Source organism: Lepidochelys kempii, chromosome 21 (assembly GCF_965140265.1).
Source record: "Lepidochelys kempii isolate rLepKem1 chromosome 21, rLepKem1.hap2, whole genome shotgun sequence".
In the NCBI taxonomy this organism is placed as follows: domain Eukaryota; kingdom Metazoa; phylum Chordata; order Testudines; family Cheloniidae; genus Lepidochelys; species Lepidochelys kempii.
This window is the reverse complement of record NC_133276.1, coordinates 9,343,776-9,361,393: the sequence shown is the minus strand read 5'-3', so window position 1 is coordinate 9,361,393 and position 17,618 is coordinate 9,343,776. Positions and strand designations below refer to the sequence as shown.

General features: G+C 51.1%; 1 protein-coding gene across 6 annotated transcripts in view; it reads left to right on the top strand.

Annotated features, from left to right (window-relative positions):
* FOXP4 (forkhead box P4) overlaps positions 1–16,847 on the top strand; it is a 142,193-nt gene extending 125,346 nt beyond the window's left edge. For all 6 annotated transcript variants that reach the window (XM_073319692.1, XM_073319691.1, XM_073319690.1 and 3 more), the window contains 4 exons: positions 2,728–2,849; positions 4,054–4,120; positions 5,291–5,451; positions 6,113–16,847. In XM_073319692.1, coding sequence (XP_073175793.1) covers positions 2,728–2,849; positions 4,054–4,120; positions 5,291–5,451; positions 6,113–6,257 — 495 coding nt within the window. In that variant the 3' untranslated portion in view covers positions 6,258–16,847. The remainder of the gene's footprint in view (positions 1–2,727; positions 2,850–4,053; positions 4,121–5,290; positions 5,452–6,112) is intronic.
* The last annotated feature ends 771 nt before the right edge of the window (positions 16,848–17,618 follow it).

Sequence of the window (17,618 nt, the reverse complement as noted above, 5' to 3'; positions counted from 1 at the left end):
CTGTTTCTAGCGCTGTAGCATGAACCTTGTGAGACCGAGTCTGTAGACACCGGCGCTGAGACTCACTGTCACAGATTTTAAAACGCAGTGTAAACATGCCCGGTGCTTTTGAGAGTGCTACTTTTAATCTCTCTGTGCCTCAGTTCCCCATCTGTGAAGAAGTGGGAGTAATCCTTCCTCTCTCCCATGCCTTAACTGTTTTAGGGCAGGCACTGTCTCCCACTGGTTGTGTGTACAGCGCCTAGCGCAATGAAGCCCCGATCTCAGTTGGAACCTCCAGGCAGTGCCGCACTAGAAATAAGAATAATGCAGAGAGGCTGCTGACCCAGCATCCACACTGGATGTATCGGGTAATGGTGTTGCTTTGGCAAGAGCGGATGCATTTGTTCAGGGCTCGGGGAGGAGTCATACTTTTTTGTTTGATTTTGGGGGTTTTTTTAACGCAAAAAGAAGGAAACGGTCCAATTGGATGAGTTTTCAGGAACTGTAACACTTTCCAGGGAGCGGGTTTTGGTCCCAGTCCCTGTCTCTCCTTTTGCCATGTTGTCTTGGCTGGTTCCTTTGTTTATGCGGCCCCCGTTCAACCTTTTAAATTGCTGTTAATGTTTTAGCGTAACGAATTAGTCTCTCATCACGAATCAGGACTCGAAATAAAAAAAAAAAAACCCTCTGAGGCCAACTTCCTGAAATTGGGGTCATTCTCATTTGCAAGGCAGAGAATCTGAGAACCTTAATGCAAGGAAATTTATTCAAAGGCAGAGCCCCGGCGTGATTAGGCCCTTTGTAATTATAGCTCGGAGAGATTCCACTCCAGCCTCCTGCCTCCCTCATGGATTAGCAAGTGAGTCGGAAAAATACACAGGATTTAATTAGAGGCAAATTAAAATTGGTAATGAAATAGGGGCAGTAGCAAATGGCAGGGAGTTGGAAGGGGAAAGGGGGAGCCGGTGTCTCTCAGGGCTGTGCCGTCTGCCTACGTGTGTGTCTCTTTATTTTACATTTAGAAATGTAAAGATGGGCGACAGAAAGGAAAAAGGGAAGGAACGGACTTCAAAAAAAAAAAAAAAAGCCCGCTTTGCCAAGCGTCTCCAAGCTCAGAGTGGCGATGACTGCTTCTTGTGTGCCTTTCTGATGCAGCTCACCCCTTCCCTGTCCCAGTCTGCCTTTCCTTTCCCTCCGCCTCCCACCAATGGCTCAAGATCTGGCTGAGCCGAGACTTGTGGAGGGCCCCAACTTGCCACCAGCTGAGCACCCTCAGCTCCTGTTGGCGCAAGTGGGAGCTCAGAGCGCTGGGCAGTCTCACAGGATCGAGGTTGTTGGGCCTTGGGAAGGAAAAGGATGGGGTCGGGGGGGAGAGGCTGTTTTATCCCCAGGCCGGTTGGTTGAGATGAGGGAGGTGGGGATTCCTTCTGCAGGACCCTGCCTGCCGTCTCTCCTCCCCCTCTCCCTGGCTGGGGTAAGATGCAGCAAATGCTTTTGTTGAGGGGGCTGGGGGAGGTTATATATTCCCTCTAAGGGATGTGACTAGAGGTCTGTGCTGAGTGTGGTGGTTAGGGCATTCGCCTGGGACTCAGGAGACTTTGGGTCCGTTCCCTGCTTGATGATTCACTTCCTGTGTGACTTTGGGCAGGCCAATTAGTGTCTGTGCCTCTCAGCTCCCCACCTGCTGAAGGGGGATTCTTGCCCTGCCCTGCCTCCCAGGGGTGTGATGAGAAGTGCATTAAAGACTGAGATGCCAGGGTCACAGGGGCCATAGAAGGGCCGAAGATGGCTGTCTGGGCAGGGTATCAGAAAGGGTGCCGCCTGCCTGCCTTGGAGGGGTGCGATATAGCGCAGGGGCTTGTCCCCAAGCCCTCTCCTCACCTCAGTGCAAGGGGCCCGGAGGGGGATGCCGCTTTCCGTCAGCAGAGGCAGCGAGCGATTCTCCTCGTCTCAGATGGCTAGCTGAGCGCACCGCATTTGTGGCTCGGCGATCGGCAGTGGGCTATGGTGGGCAGGCCATCAGTGACTAGAATTTACCATCTCGGATGGCTCTCAGGCCAGATGCTGGCGGGGAGGTGCCCACGCAAACTGGCATGAAACAAAATCCCCAAACACCTTAAGTAGCCATGAAGACTAAACCCCTTCCGCCGCCCCTTCCCCTCCTTGGAGATGATGTCCCGAGGGGAGAAATGCAGCATGGGAGACACCTGTACTGGCATTGGCCAAGCAGTGTCTGGAGGGCTTCCATCTCTGGGCTGTCGGTGCCACGCTATTGACGAGTGCTGCTGTCACGTAAAGCCCCCCAGGTCAGCCCAGCACGCAGGCGGAGGTGGCAAACGTCCCAGCGCCAAGGACGATCCCAGTGGTAGGACTGTCTAGCTCAGCAAGTGCTGTAGGTTGCCGTCCGCCCTACTTATAAAGTGTGAGGGAGCTGTTTCCAGAGCAGCCTCTGTGTGTGGTTCCACGCAGCCGTCGCTGTTAGTGTGTAGTTCTGTCCCCCGCCCACAGGCCGACCTCCCTGAGTAGCTGCTGAGCAGAACGTGGCTGGCTGAGAGCTTCCCCACCCCTACTGCTGCCAGCCACCCGTCAGCACGGGAGGTGGGTTTGAGGGAGGCTCGGATGCTGGTGAGCAGGGCTGTAGGGGAGGAGGAGCGCACTGGCTGACAGAGCCGGCTGTGGGTGGCAGGGAGGTGTCTGCGGTGTATCTTCCGTCCGCTTTGATTCTCCCTTCTGTCCCCTCCGCAGAACGCCGTGCGTCACAACCTGAGCCTGCACAAGTGCTTTGTGCGAGTGGAGAACGTCAAGGGAGCCGTCTGGACGGTAGACGAAGTCGAGTACCAAAAGCGAAGGCCACCAAAGATGACGGGGTGGGTTTTTCTTCTTGCCCGCCTGCCCCTGAGAACCTCCTCTGTGGGGAGCTCAGCTGCGAAGGCAGGATCCTAGCTTGCCTCCAGGGCACTAGCGAGGAGGCGTGGCAGACGAATCCTGTCACACAGGAATCACTGCAGTGTGCCGCCCCAGGATTTCCACCACGACAAGCCTCACCTGCCATGTGCTCTTTCAGCGATCCACCCCTTAGCCTGTTAACCCTGAGATGGGGCCTGAACTGCCAAGTCTGGATTAGAAACCCCCACAGCTCGGGGATCTTCAGACCCCGGCTTTGGTACTGACCCACGCTGGCACTTCCTTGAACGTGCCTCTTTCCCATGCATGCACCCAGCTTCTGAAGCTAAACCCTATGCACTGCTCACAAGCATGCTCAGCCCCTCGCGCATTCGCAGCTGGGCATGTATGCACAGTGCTCACGCTTGCCAACGTGCGACTTGAGCATTCATCAGCTTGTACATGGGCTTAGCCACGCTGACCCGTGCAAGCCCATCGGGGTGAAACCCGCGCAACGTGCAGAGGATCCCCAGCCACGTGAAGGCATTGTTGCCGGCACCGTCAGGGAAGAGCTGCTGACAGAGGCATGGGCTTGACTGCTAATCTCCTTCTGCCTCTGGCAGCCTCCTGGAGGGCCGAGGGGAAGAGGACAAGACAAAGAAATGAGGAGAAGGGGGGAAGAGAATTCAGGGGTGGAAAAGAGCGATACAGATAAAGAAATGGGGTGGAAAGAAACTGACAAACAAAGGGAGGAAAAAGACAGAAACCTACGAGGGAGGGAAGGAGACAAAAATGTAAAGGAAATGCTGTTGTTGACTGGGTATAGGCCTGCAGGACTGTCCTTTAAAATGATGGCCAACCCCCTTTCCTTATCCGAAAGTTGTGGGTGGCAGGAACAAGTCACGAGCGGATCCGGGCTTGCTTGGATGGATCAAGCCCAGTGTGGATCAAGGGAGAGATGGTAAAATTGTGAGATGTCTAATGGCCATCCTTCATTCCTTACCTGCCTCCCTCTGCTGGCAGCAGGGCATGTGTCCAGGCTGGCCCATGGGCAGGGCAGCACCGTGGGGAAGCTGAAGTGCCAGGAGTCTGCTATTGCTTTGCCCTCCGCAGTGGAGCCCCATCTCTGACCGTGCCGTTCCCTGGGCCAGGAGCTAAGAGCCGCTTCTTTTTGTTTCTCATTTGCAGGAGTCCGACTTTAGTCAAAAACATGATTTCAGGACTCAGTTACGGAGCACTTAATGCCAGCTACCAGGTAAGGCTCCTACACTGATACCAGTCAGCTTGGGCTTGTCCTCTGCTCCTGCCAGACCCTCTCCTCCTTGCCAGAGCTTTTCTGTGGTGCAATGGCCCAAACCAAACAAGGAGAGACACACTTCACAAGCCCCACAACTTTGCTCAGCAAGAGAAAACCGTGGAGTGCAGCTATCAAATGCACCCCACTAAGCTGGGTTTATTAACACCTTGCCCTATTGCAGTGGTTCTCAAACTGTGGGTCCGGACCCCATTTTAACGCAGTCGCCAGGGCTGGTGTTAGATTTCCTGGGGCCCAGGATTGAAGCTTGAGCCCCACCACCTGCGGCTGAAGCCTGAGCCCCACTGCCCAGAGCCGAAGCCCGAGCCCTTGGGTTCAGCTCTTGGTGCAGAGCTCAGGTTACAGGCCCCCCCACCTGGGGGCTTCAGCTTTGCCACCCTCTTCTCCCCCTGGGGTTGTGTAGCAATTTTCGTTGTCAGAAAGTGTTTGCGGTGCAACAACGTTTGAGAACCCTGCACTATTGGATCACTGACACCAGTCATCCCGTAACCCTTCAGCCCCCGAACGCGAACCCCTTTGAACACGTTGTTGTTGTTTAATACCAATCATTTGAGAGCCCTACCTCCCGTGATACATAATACAGGAGCCCCCCGATTGGTTGCTCTTGGATGATCCAGGTGCGCTAACCCCAGTGATTCCCTATTCCTTGGCTACCAATAAGCTGGGCATCCTAGCCTCCCCAGCGTCCTGCCCATCGCAGAGACATTGGCCCCTCGGAGTCTTGCTCTCCCTTTCCTGGGCCCGTGGTAGGTTGGGGAGCAGCTGTTAATGGATGGCAGCCAAGGTGAGGCATGGCATAGCCAGCTTCTACGTAGCCTTCGTCTAGCTGTTCTCCACACGGCGCCCAAACTCGTGTGTCGTTGGCCAGCCCTGCTGTGCTGCTGTCGTACGGTGCTGCTGTCAGAGGGGAGGGATAGCTCAGGGGTTCGAGCATTGGCCCGCTAAACCCAGGGTTGTGAGTTCAATCCTTGAGGGGGCCATGTAGGGATCTGGGGCAAAAATTGGGGGATTTGTCCTGCTTTGAGCAGGGGGTGGGACTAGCTGACCTCCTGAGGTCCCTTCCAACCCTGATGTTCTATGATTCACCTGCTCTCTGTCCCTTTGTTACAGGCAGCCCTGGCAGAGAGCAACTTCCCCCTCCTGAACAGCCCCACCATGATCAACACCAGCTCCACCAGCGGCATGCTGCACATCGGCCACGACGACGTGAGCAGCACCGTGGAACAAGTCAACGGCAGCAGCAGCCCCCGGCTTTCCCCGCAGCAGTACAGGTGAGCGGCGGTTCCTGGGTGCTTTCCGGCCACAGCCGTGGACGCCACCGGAGGAAGGTGGGAACGCAAAGCTGGGGGAAGGGGAGACATCGGAAGCTTTTATGAAACTCCGTAAGCCAAGAGGACAGGGCGGAGCAGGGAGTGGATCAATAGGGGCCCATGCCGCAGAACTCGGTGTTGGAATGCCTGCGTGCAGGAGGGATCAGGGGTAAGGTTTTGCTTTGGATTCATTTCTGCAGTTAATGAGCAGAGCCAGGATCCTAGCGTAGAGCTTTGAGGGACTTCAAGTGAACGTAGGGCTGGTGAGCGGTGCCGGATTGACAGCTCTGGACACTGAAGGCCTCTGGCCGTCCACAGAGCTCATTCAGCCCGGGCAATGGCAGTGCATGCTTCTCTCTGCTCCTGGGTCTCTTCCCCGGCTGGGAGGGGCACCTGTTCTGGATGGGGGAGATGAGCCTTCGTGTCAAAGGGTGCCAATTGTGGGGGTTTTAGGGTGTTGCCAGCTCATCTCATACAGGCCATGGAACAATAGTTGGAGGGTAACCACCTTTGGTCACAGCAGTGACTGCCGGAGGCTAAACAGGCCCTATCCCTCATCCCCCAAACCATCTCACTCCCTCAGCACAGGCTTTAAGCTTCAACTCCCCTTGTCTCCCTTCAGCCATCAAGTCCACGTGAAGGAAGAACCTGCCGAGGCGGAGGACGACAGCAGGCCCATCTCTCTCATGGCTACCACCAATCAGAATGTGACGATCCCAGAGGACAGGGACCTGGAGGAGGAGCTGCCGGTGGAAGACTTGTCTTAAAGGCTCTCCCTCCTCACCTAGGGGCAAGCACTTCGCCCCTACCCCCCACCCCAGGCGGAGACCAAGCATCGGCTCCCATCTCCTCAAGGTGACCTTCGGCGTTAACCTGACAAAGCAAAAAGGGTTTCTTCGGTGCAACCTGTTGCTGAAGGCACGTCCCTCCTCCCCCAGACCCTCTCAGCCCTGTCCCGGTGACTCTTAACAGACTCCCACAATGGGGGACGTGCAGAGAAACAAAAAAAACAATCCCTCTCCCTTTGGTTAGTGATTGGTGAACGAGGATGGTAGGTTGTTTCTGTCCGAAAATTTCTCCTTATTCCCTCGCCCCGTTTTCCAACTTCATGGCAAAAGGAAGGCACCTCCTGTCACGTTGGTTTTCTCGGTATTTTGGTGGGTCTCAGTCCATGCTCTGGGCTTTTCCAGTGGTGACGGGACTATTCTGTTCCATGCGAGGTTCTCCCCAAGCAACGTTCCACGCAGTGGAGGCAACGTCCAAGCTACACCCCTCCGTGAACGTTCCCCCCCACCCCACCGCCCCTTTGGAAAAAATCATCTGTGATGCCAGGAACCCACCAGTCATTCTCCCCCTCAGTGGGCTTTGCACTAGGAGAAACTTTTCACCTCACAGATGCCACCTGCAGATATCCACCCGGTGGCTGGCCTGGAAGTTCCACTCGTCCCCATCTTGGTTCCTTTCCTGGCTATGGAGGAAAAGAACCGGTTGTGTCCATAGGAGCCTGAGCTTGGCGTAACCTTACGCAGCCGCATCACGCTGCTGCCTCGAGCGGGTCTTCCCGCCAAATGCTAAACCACTTGGAGAACAGAATAGCCAACCTGGGTTTATCTCCCTCCTTCCCGACGCCTGTTCCCTCTCTGCCCTGCTCTACAGTGGCATGGTAGCATCATGGTGGCGGTCCACTTTACCCAGACAAACGCAAACACTCCACAGCAGGGGCGGATACTCTGCCCTTGAGTTTTGTTCCCCTTGGCAATGAAGAAAGGACATCTCTCCCGCTCCGTCTCGTGTGGTGGAAATGTTGGAAGGACAGCAGCAGGGCCCGGGCATCAGAGATCGAAACGAGGGCCGAATGCCAGTTTGAATTCAGGAAAAGACTTGAGCCCTTCTCTGCCGAACAACGTATCTGGTTCCTTCTCCTCCTCCCAGCTCCCCTTCCGTCCCCATTCTGTGTCGATGAAAAGTTCTCATGGGGTGAAACACTGAGCAGGGTCTGTGCCTGCTTTGTGAAGCCTCCCTCTTCCCTTCCCAAGGGCAGGGCATTTAAGGAAAGGGCGGTGAAAGGAAGAGTCATCCCCTGGTCCATCCTGGCTTGGGTTGTCGCGTGTGCTGGTTTGTATTAGTGAAGCTGAGCGGGACAAGACAGCGGAATCAAAAGGAGCGGGCGTGGGGACTGGCTCGGCTCTATGAGTCAAAACAGGAGCTCGGCCACCTGAGCTAACCGGGACAATCCTAAAGCAATACGTACTGACAGGTAGCCATGGGGCCCTTCTTCCGCTGTGGTCAGACAGAGCCGAGCTGGACCCAGGCACTTGGCTCCAGTTAGCCCACTGGCTTGGACAGTGGGCAGCCTGCAGTCCCGCCACCCTCGCCTTGTCAGAGACCTGGGACAAGAGCCATGGTGAACTGGGCACAAGCTGTTTTTTGTCAAGACAGGAAGATACCAAAAGATTTTTAGGGATAGAAGGTCCATAGTTCCGGTGAACAGACGGTATTAATGCCAAAAAAAAAAGAAAAAAAAATCCAAACACCAAACCCCTTCTCTCCCCCTTGATTTTTGTCGGTTGGTTATTTGTGTATTTGTTACCTCACGTCACACTGCCCAAGGGCTTTTCTCTTTGCAGAAAGCAGCAAACTTCCAAAGGTTCCTCTGTCCAGCCTCCCGGATGGGACATTGCTACCCACCCCCCAGCACCAATGAGACTTTGGCAAGCTGAACTGTCTGGTTATAGGATTGGATCCTGTTTGGGGAGTGTTGGGAGATGGAGGCAGGTGGGTGTGTTTTTTGAGAGGGTTTAGTCTCCTGGTGCATCTCCAGAGCAGACCTGCTTCTCCTCTGGGACTTTCTCCAAGCTCTTTCAGACCAGTGGATTTACCCCGAGGAGCTTATCTCAGCAAAGGAGCTTGTCACCAAAGCCAGCACAGTACCCCTGTCCGGTTCTTGCCTCACCTCAGCCTTTCTCTCCCTCACACCCAACCCTCCCCTCCCCTCCCCTCCATCTCCTAAAGGCAAATTGCAGAAGCCAAGCTGAATGCAGAATTAAGTGCAGCTCCAGACACCCAATGGCTCCTACTGATGCAGGCCACAAGCGGCAGTTGGCATGGCAACGCACGTTTTAACGTGTTCTAAAGTTCCTCTCGGTGCCGGTTCTCCTACACTCTCCTGTCGCAGACACCATGTGCCATTGAGGGACATCACAGAATTATGCATTCTGGGTGATCATGGGACCCAGCTGCTCACAGTTTGGATCTAGATCCAAGCTTGCCCAAAATCTCCCCTCACCATGCTCTGCCCCGCGAATAACCTCTCCCACTCCAGCATGTCTGGATGGAGCTAAAACCCTGGCCTGCTCTTTATATCCCCATTTCAAAAATCGGCAGGGTATAATTGAAAGTGATTTCTCTGTTGAATCAATCCTCTCTCACACCCAACCCTGCTCCAGGGGCTTGTGGCGAATAACTCGGTGCTCCTTGTAACTCGTTTTTTGTCTCGCTTTGCAGTCTTTCCCCTTTAAGAATGCAAGATGGAGTCATAGTTCACGAGGGATGTGCCCTCAGCCTGGGGCAAGCGGGGTCAGGGCTGGGGAGGATGCTGGGGGATTGACAAGGATCACATGAAGGAAATGGGTTGGACATAACTATACCTCCCTCTCCATCCCCATTTCCCCTCTCCCTCCTCCCCCCGGCTCCTTAATGGCAGCTGGTGCTTTCGGATCCCCCCTTCTCCACCCACTCGCAAGCTTTTAGCTGGGATCCCTCCAGACGGGCCCCATGCAGAGTATCCACTCCTGTATGATGTAATTCAAATACAAAGCACCCGAGGCAGCATGCACAGAAATGGACACACGGTAACTTAAGAATATACGACAATCCCTTCTCTATAGCCTGATTCCCCACTCCAGGCCCCTGTCTTCTGCTGAGGTAGGTGGGTAGCCGTTGGCGCTCGGTCCCTCTGTACAGCCCAGGCTGAATCGTTCCAGAAGAGGCCTCCAGATTAGGTGTCACAAATCCTTCCGTCTATCTGTCCTTCCTGTTAAATCCCTTTAGAGTCTCCTTCCACCAGCAGCTGGGACCCAGAATTCCCTGCCCTCTCTGCTGCCTAATAGAGCAACTGCTGACCATCCAATCAAGCAAAAAGGATGAATCCCTTCCCAGAACCAGTCAGGGTGATTCCAGTATTGACCAGAGGGGTCATTGGAGAGTGACACTAGTAATTCCCACCCACTGTATTCCCTGCCCATCCATGAGCAAGGGACCAGATGAGAGTTTAGAACTTGGATCCCCATGCTTTGCTGTTGCTGCTCTTGGAGATCCTAAAATGGGAAAGTGCTATCTAACTGCCATGTGTTATCTGCTTCACACCATTGGCCCCGCTTTTTAAAAGCACTTGTTGAGCATCAGCCTGTAGATAACCCAGCTTTTTGGTCAACTTTGCACTCCCGCTCCCAGGTTTTCAAAGTCGTGAATGGCTATTTAAGATCAGCGAGCAGCTGGATTCCCCACAGTAACCTACGAAAATTATCCACCTCGCACCAGAATCTCCCTTCTTTTTACCCTCTCTGTTAAATTCTGTGTCACAGAAACCTATGTTCTGACTGCTTTACAATGGAGATGTATCCAGTCTAGACAAAGTCTGGGGCAGGGGAGTGAAAACCAGTCTTTTATTCTTGCAGCTGGAATTCATGGAAGAAATGCCACAGTCCCAGGTCAGAATTGCAGCTGGCATTCCCCAGAGCCCACACTAGATGTCTCCTCAAACAGACGAGTTTCCCCCCATTCCACAGCTTCCCAGTCACATCTCTCTGAAACTGCAGAGAGATTGGGAAGTTCTGTCTGGGGGCGTAAAGGGGGAGAAGATGCCTTACAAAGAAAGAATCCTTCACACCTGTGGGGAAAGTCAAGAGTGGGAGGGGCAATTCCAGAAGGGTGGCAGCTAATGGAAGAAGGCAGTAGAATTCCTAATACCAGTCAGTCTCCAGCTACTTGTTTGGAGACCTCCAGGCAGACTAATAGCCATGCGAAGCAAGCTTGATCCCCAGGCCTCCCCCCTTGTAAAAATACAAAGGTGACCATGTTTGATAGACAACCTGCTGATGAAGTGTAGAAACTGAGAATAAAACCTCAGCTCCCCTTCCAGGCTTCTCTGCATTCCTTCGGGCACAATTCCATTCCAGAGATAGCTAGGGAATAGGGACCTTTGAGAAGCTAACTAGGTTCCCCCACACACACACCTGGCCTATCCTCTTCAGCTTGAGATCGCTCTTAAATCCCTCCCCAGCTCCCTGTACAGGCTGTTTTGCAATTGGCGTAACTGTTGACCAAAGACTTTTTCCTGGGCCAGAAGCATAAACCAAAACTTTTCCTTTTAACTTCTTTTGTGTGTGTGTACACGTTCACTTTGCTCTGTCCCATCTGCCAGCCAAAAAAGAGAGGCCCGCAGAGCTTTTTCCCTTTCCATGACTTTGACTTTTAAGTTATTGTTTTAAACCAAAGTTTACAGGTGCTGTATGTACATTTTTACGCAGGTAGACCGGAATTGTGCATTACTGCTGTATTTCTGTGTTCTCGACAAAGGGTGTGCTAGAAGGGCTTGGGGATGGCTCCCATTTCATCTGTCTCCAGGGAGCCATCTCTTGCTATTGTCTCACGTCTCTGACCCTTGTCTGTTATAGATCTTTGTAACCCCCTCATTTCAACCCCAAACCCCTCAGCGGTTGCCTTTGCTGCATACATCCAGATTTTCCCTGGGAATTTTGCTTCATTTTTGGGGACACTTCTTTTATTTCAAAAAGGGCTTATTGTTTCCCCTTTATTTTGTATCCCCCAAAGTATTAGGGATCCTTTCTCTCTCTTTCTTTGCTCTCTAGCAGAGATTCCCGTTTGCTTTGGGCAGCCAGTTTGGCCGAGAGCTCATTGTAGCTTCTCTTGAGGATGCGGCGAGCATTGTCAGTACTTGAGATACTTCAGAGCAGTGCGAGCCCAGGTCCATGAGACACGCTGCTGTTCCGCTCGGAATGTGTCCCGCATTGGATGCGTTGGCCGGTTGGTTCCTTTGTAAACTGATCGCACCAGGTTTGGGAGCTTAAACTTCAGCACTGTTTTCTTCCGGAGTTTCTCTCTCTGCCACCGCGGTTGTTTTATTGTCCTTTCAAGCTGAAACCGTATTCCTGGCGCGGTCACCTCTGTCTTTACTTGTTCTCGTTTTTATTTAATATTTTGCCTGGTACAATATCCATTGTGTGCACTGGGCACCCACAGCTGGTTCTGCGGGGCCCAGTGCAGACGTGGGTGTATTAATATGGTGGCTCTTGGTACTGTGCAGTCAGGGTGGTGAGGATTTGACCTGTAACCATCCCCACTCGAGGGAGTCCTTTCTCTTTCAAAGTAGAATTGTCTCTGTTTAAACCAAAGCCTCTGCCACTCTGAGTTTGTTCACCTCGAGCGGGTTAAACCAAAGGCTAAGGGAACATGCCAATCCTTGGGGGATAGCGCTAACCTCGCAAGCCAGTCAGGAGAGGTTTGGGCAAGGATGGATTTGTTGTGCTCACGGCCGCACTCTAAAGCAGCAATGCCTGACCGTTGCCCAGCGGAGTGGGGTGCATTGACATCTTGTCAGGAGCAGTAGGACCTGATCCAAAGCCCATTGAAGCGAATAGGAAAAGCCCCATTAATTTAAACAGGCTTTGGATGAGACCCTTCATGTGACTAAAATGGAAGCAGGCTCCAGTCACTTTCAATATGCAGAGGTATACCTGGAGACCACAGGTCCCAGCATGCATTGCTGCATCTCAAGCCAGGCTGCCTGGCCCCACCATGAAAGTCTAAATAGGGCTTATCTCTAGCATCAAGTCAGACCCCATATCTAACCATTTCTTAGGGTCCTGATCCTGCTTTTTTTGACATCAATGGGAACCCTTCCACTGTCCTTAATAAGAGCAGGATCAGACCTTTAATGGGGTTTGCGCTGGGAAATATCACCCGTGCAGGTATTCCCAGTAAGGCTACTAAGCATTGTGACAGGCCACGGAGACATTCTATCAAATGCTCATTTCCGAGGGTGATCCTTGGCCAGCTGCCGGCCCAGTGCCAGAGAGGCTCTTCCTCCTCTGCAACTGACTGTAGCTTTAAAACAGCACATCAAGGGTTTAAAAAAAAAAATCCTCTAACTGCCTCAGAGACAGAAGTTGGTATTTTGTGTGTGTGAGAAAGAGCGAGAGAGAGTGTGAGTGAGTGTAAAATCCCTGCTTGGGCTCTCCTGAGAAATCCGCTTGCATGGACAGCACATGGTGGGACATCTTTGTGAGGAGTCAGAAGAGGCCGTTGTATGACCTGGGGAAAACCTACCCCGAAAGCGGATGTGTTTCTGTGAACGCGAGGCATTTTTTCCCAGCTCCGGCAGAACAATCTTTCCTTTCTTTTTCCTTTGTTTGTTTGCTTTTATTTTAAATAGTCGCTCATTGGGGAGATGTGGTTATCTTGCCTCATCTCATAGCGTTGTCTGAGTCTCACATCACTCCCTGTAACATTTGGATGTGTCACCAACGTAGTACTATCCCGGCGGAGCAAAGATGCCCTGGAACAAGCATGACTTTTGATGTTTCTCCAAGGAGCAGATGTTGCATCTGGGTCTGCGCCCCAACCTCTGTGTCACAAGGAAATTAACAAGGTTTCACATGACCTCATGGGTTTGCCTGCACAGATCAAGTGGCAAGATCTAGCCTCCAAACAGGCTCTTGTGTTCATTAAGCTGTAGACTAAGAGATTTCCTGTCTCCTAGCTCCCTATAGGTGTGGCCTGCTTCAGAATCTCAAGTTGCAATTGGATTTTAAAAAGCCATGTCTCTATCATGGGCTGCACATTTGGTGGCTAAGAGTTGTGGCTTTCATGCCACCTTCATCGAAATGTGAGCGTGTTCCTTAAAGAGTTGCTGTCAAGAATGTTCCCACGTATGGATTCCAGTGAGTCTAATTAGTCTGTCCCCGTCCCTTCTCCCCTCCCCCTTTTAATGATTAAATTTTGAAAGGGAGTTTCAAAATCTGGTACCTTTTTTCATCATTGATGCTGTTCGTATATTGATATTGGCTCTTCATTCAGCTTGGTGGGTGAAACTGGCCTGCTCCCTTTTTTACTTTCTGTTTATGGTCCATTTCACTTTCTTGTGCTCTTTGAACTTTTTCTCCCCAAAATAATTGTATGAAAATAGTTTTGAGGCTCTGTTTAGTGAAATTCCAAACCCCCCTTGAAAAAAGCACACCTGAAACTGGCTGGCACTAAACTACATGCCAGTTTCCACTCGATATTTAGGATATGATGATTTTTCAAGGCATGGAGCACTCTGAAAACGCTCTATCTGGAGCCGGTGGGAGCTGCAGTGCCCCTGAAAATCGGATCTGGAATTGAACAAAGAGGGGCTTCCCAACTGAGATGCCCAATGCCAACAAAGATGGGAATTCCTAGAACAGATGCATCCACCTTATGGTTTGTCTGCCCCGAGAAACTGCATCATGTTAGAACATGTTAACTAACATGACTTAGCGCTCAGGTAGGCAAAGAGTCAGTGGACCTATGTGGATGTACGCCATCTGATGATGTGGCCCAACGTCTTTTTGTCTACATTGCAGATGCTGAAATTGGTTACAGTGGTGTAAATCCAGAGTAACTCCAGTAAAGTCTGCACAGTTACACCAGCGTGAGTGACAACCCTGTGGGCTTAATCTCATGTTAGCTCTAATAAAATGTGGTGGTTTTTTTTCAGCGTAGACAAAGCTGTAGCAGAAATTACTTTGGGGGTGGACAACACTCTTCCTTAACAGACCCATATCAAGCTATAGAAATGGGGCAAAATGTGATCCCGTATTCTTGGGAATAAACACCCACCCAAAGATGTGTGCACAGAACAGGGACACACCCTGTCCAATGTATCTGCGACACAATGGGTACCAAAGCTGTAATTTCCGAGATCACCATTGTCTATCTCCTGGCACTGTCCTTGTGTTACAGCCTTGCCAAAGCATTAGCCTGATCCTGAAAGTTGGTAGGCCCGTGGCACGTTGCCACCTCATTCTAGATAAGCCAAAAAAGTTCAATTTCATTATTATTACTTTAGTAGTTTGATGATGTTACTTAAAAACAAACAAACAAAAAACCACTGTATGCAAAACACACATACGCAGCTGCCCGTAGGATGCACACAAGTACTGTTACCAAAAAGCAACTGGCTTGTGCTGCTTTTTTCTCTGCTCGTCAACCATAATGTGTGTCCTTGTATGTTGTTATGCCATGATCTGGCTCAGAAGAGCACTATATAAATTATATATAAATATATATAAATATAAAGGGTTTTTTAAACTCTGTGCAGGTTTGGAATATCCTACAGCTCCAAGCTCTCCTGTTTTTCGTTTGTCCCAATCGTTCAAGCAACATTAAGTGTTTGTGTCACATTAAATGTGTCCAGTTTGATACTCAGGGGTAATTTTATTTCATTCTCTTACCCCTCATTGCCTGGCCTAGCCTTTTCCCAGAGTTGTGTATAATTAAGGTACAATAAATACCACACAAACCTTCTCTTGCGTTTCACCCAAACGACGTACAGTACTTAAGTGGGGGTGGTTTCTTTTCACCCATTGAATTTTTAAAATTCGATGTCCGTTACCTCAAAACACGGTCAATGCAGGGGTGGGAGGGTTAAAGGACCAAACGCAAGTGTGTGTCTGTATATATTGAGAGAGATATATACTGGTTTTAAACTTACTACCATGAGTTTTTTCTGTTGTTGGTTCCTTTTTCTCTAATGGCATTATTCTGGGCAGGGAAGAGCCCAGAAAGTTTAGAACCCCTTTCTGTAAATTAGGGCACTCTTCTGGTATCTCTCATTGGTTTTGCTTGGAGATTATTCCATTTTTCCATGTTGTCTTGGGTTTTATTTTTTTGGGTTTTTTATGTGACTAGCTTGTAGTGGTAGAGTGGTGAGGGGGCAGAGCAACCAGTGCAAGACAGGAACTGGGCTCCCTGGTCTAACCATTGCCAGTCGTTGTTTACTGGGAATTAGAGGAGGTGGAAGGGAGGACAGAGACAGCTGAAGTTTAATTCAACCAAAGGTCTTTTGTTTACATAAATATCTAGTGTCCCTCTTTTTTTTTTTTTTTAAATGTTTTATGTTCTTGGAAGCTTTTAAAAAATAAGAGCTGGGACCCAGCTGTGGGATTTTGCCCCCTGGATTCTGACTGACCCCAAAGTTCCAGGATACTCGGAATGAGGATTCAGTTTGTTGTAAACGTAGGCACCATCTGCAAAATAGGGACCTCCGCTGGGCGTTGAGATTTGGAACACCCCAAGGCGGGGTTAGATCTGCAGGGGTTGGTCACACGTAGCAGAAATGGGGTCACCCTCTGCCTTTACACGTGAGAAACCTGGGCTGGCCAAAGGGGACTGGCAGCTCAGCCCTTCCCCCAACCCTTTTAGAATTTCTGCCGAACTTGTAACAGAAGAACCATTAGCCAGTTGTCCTGTCACCCTTCCCCATTTTCCCCCTCCACAACAGCCAGAGCTCTGCCTCTCTGATCTTTGCGCAACCCTGGCAATAGTCTTCCAAACCTCTCGCTGAATCTCAGGTGGCGGGAACACCCAAAAACCAATGACTAGTGACTTCTAATCAGTGTCAGCTTAGCCATTCTGCACAAGCCATGGAGCCAGGCCCTGATGTGGCTTGTTGGTCTCAGTGGGTGGATGGAGGAGGGAGCATGGGTCTGCTGACTTGACCTGACCTCAGTTTGCACTTGTAGTACCCTCCATGGCCATTGCACGTCCTCGTTCTAAGCACGCTCCGTTGCAAAGGGACTTTGTTCTCCCTGGTCACAATCCCTAGCCTTTGGAAAAGGTGGCGTTGTTGCATAAGGAGAAAACCACCCCTGCTTTCCAAGTTTCACCCAAACTACGGTTCCAGCTGCCTGCTCAGCTCCCCGCGATTCAGACCGTGAAGCCTGCATTCCTCTTTGCTCTTGGTTCGAAGGAAAGTCAGGGGTGTGTCTGGGGGGTGGATTTAGACCTGCAGTGATGGTAACTTTATTATTTCCTCCTCCTCGGCGTTGGTCAGTGGGATGATATGAGATGGGGGAGGGGACAGGGAAGGTGGCGGGCGGATGTGCATAAACCTTGACTCCTTCCTCTCCCGCTGTCCCCATCCCTGCCATATGCCCGTGCTGTATAAAGGAAATAGCATTGCTGTGTATTTGTACTCTGAACTTCCGTGTGTCTGCTTTGGCAGACGGTAAACCCTTGTACAGTAGATCTAGCTGCATGTAATCTGTATGGACAACGGCATTATAAAATGCAATAAAATAAATTACCTATGCTGACGTATTGGCTGTGCTTTTTGTGGGGCGGGGGGAACGTTCTTACCTTCTTGGTGTTTACAGGGGTTTCGGGCTATTTGGGGTTGGATGCCCGGAGCAGTGCCTTTAAAAACACACGTAACGGGTAGTCGCCTCCGCTGTTGAACACGCCAGACAATGCGCACATGCCAGACAATTGCCAGACAGATGTGAGTGTTTTTAACAGAATTCCCCATCCCTAGTCCAGCTGCATGACAGAACCGGAGCGGTTCGAAATGGGCAAAGAGTGATTGCGTCATCCAGCCCATTGCTGTGGGGAATCATGATTTTTTTTATATTATTGTAAGGCCTGGGAACCCCAATCATGGCCCAGGACCTCCTTGTGCTAGATGCTGTACAAACAGAACGATGTCCCGACTAGTTTTGGTTTTGGGGCTCCCACCACTCTTACTAGCACGATTCCTCCTTGGCCTGTTGCGAGGGCCCTACTAAATTCACAGTCCATTTTGGTCAATTTCCCAATTTTAAAAATCATAAATTTCATAGTTTCAGTTCTTTAAATCTGAAATGTCACGGTGTTGTAATTGTAGGGGTCCTGACCCAAAAAGGAGTTTGGGGGTGGGGGTGGGGGTCACGAGGTTATTGGGGAGGGGGAGGGTTTGCAGAACTGCTACCCTTCCTTCTGTTCTGCTACCTTCAGAGCTGGGCATCCAGCCAACAGCCATCACTCTCCAGCCACCCAGCTCTGTAGGCAGCGCAGAAGTAAGAATGGCAATACTGGGATACCCCCCCACA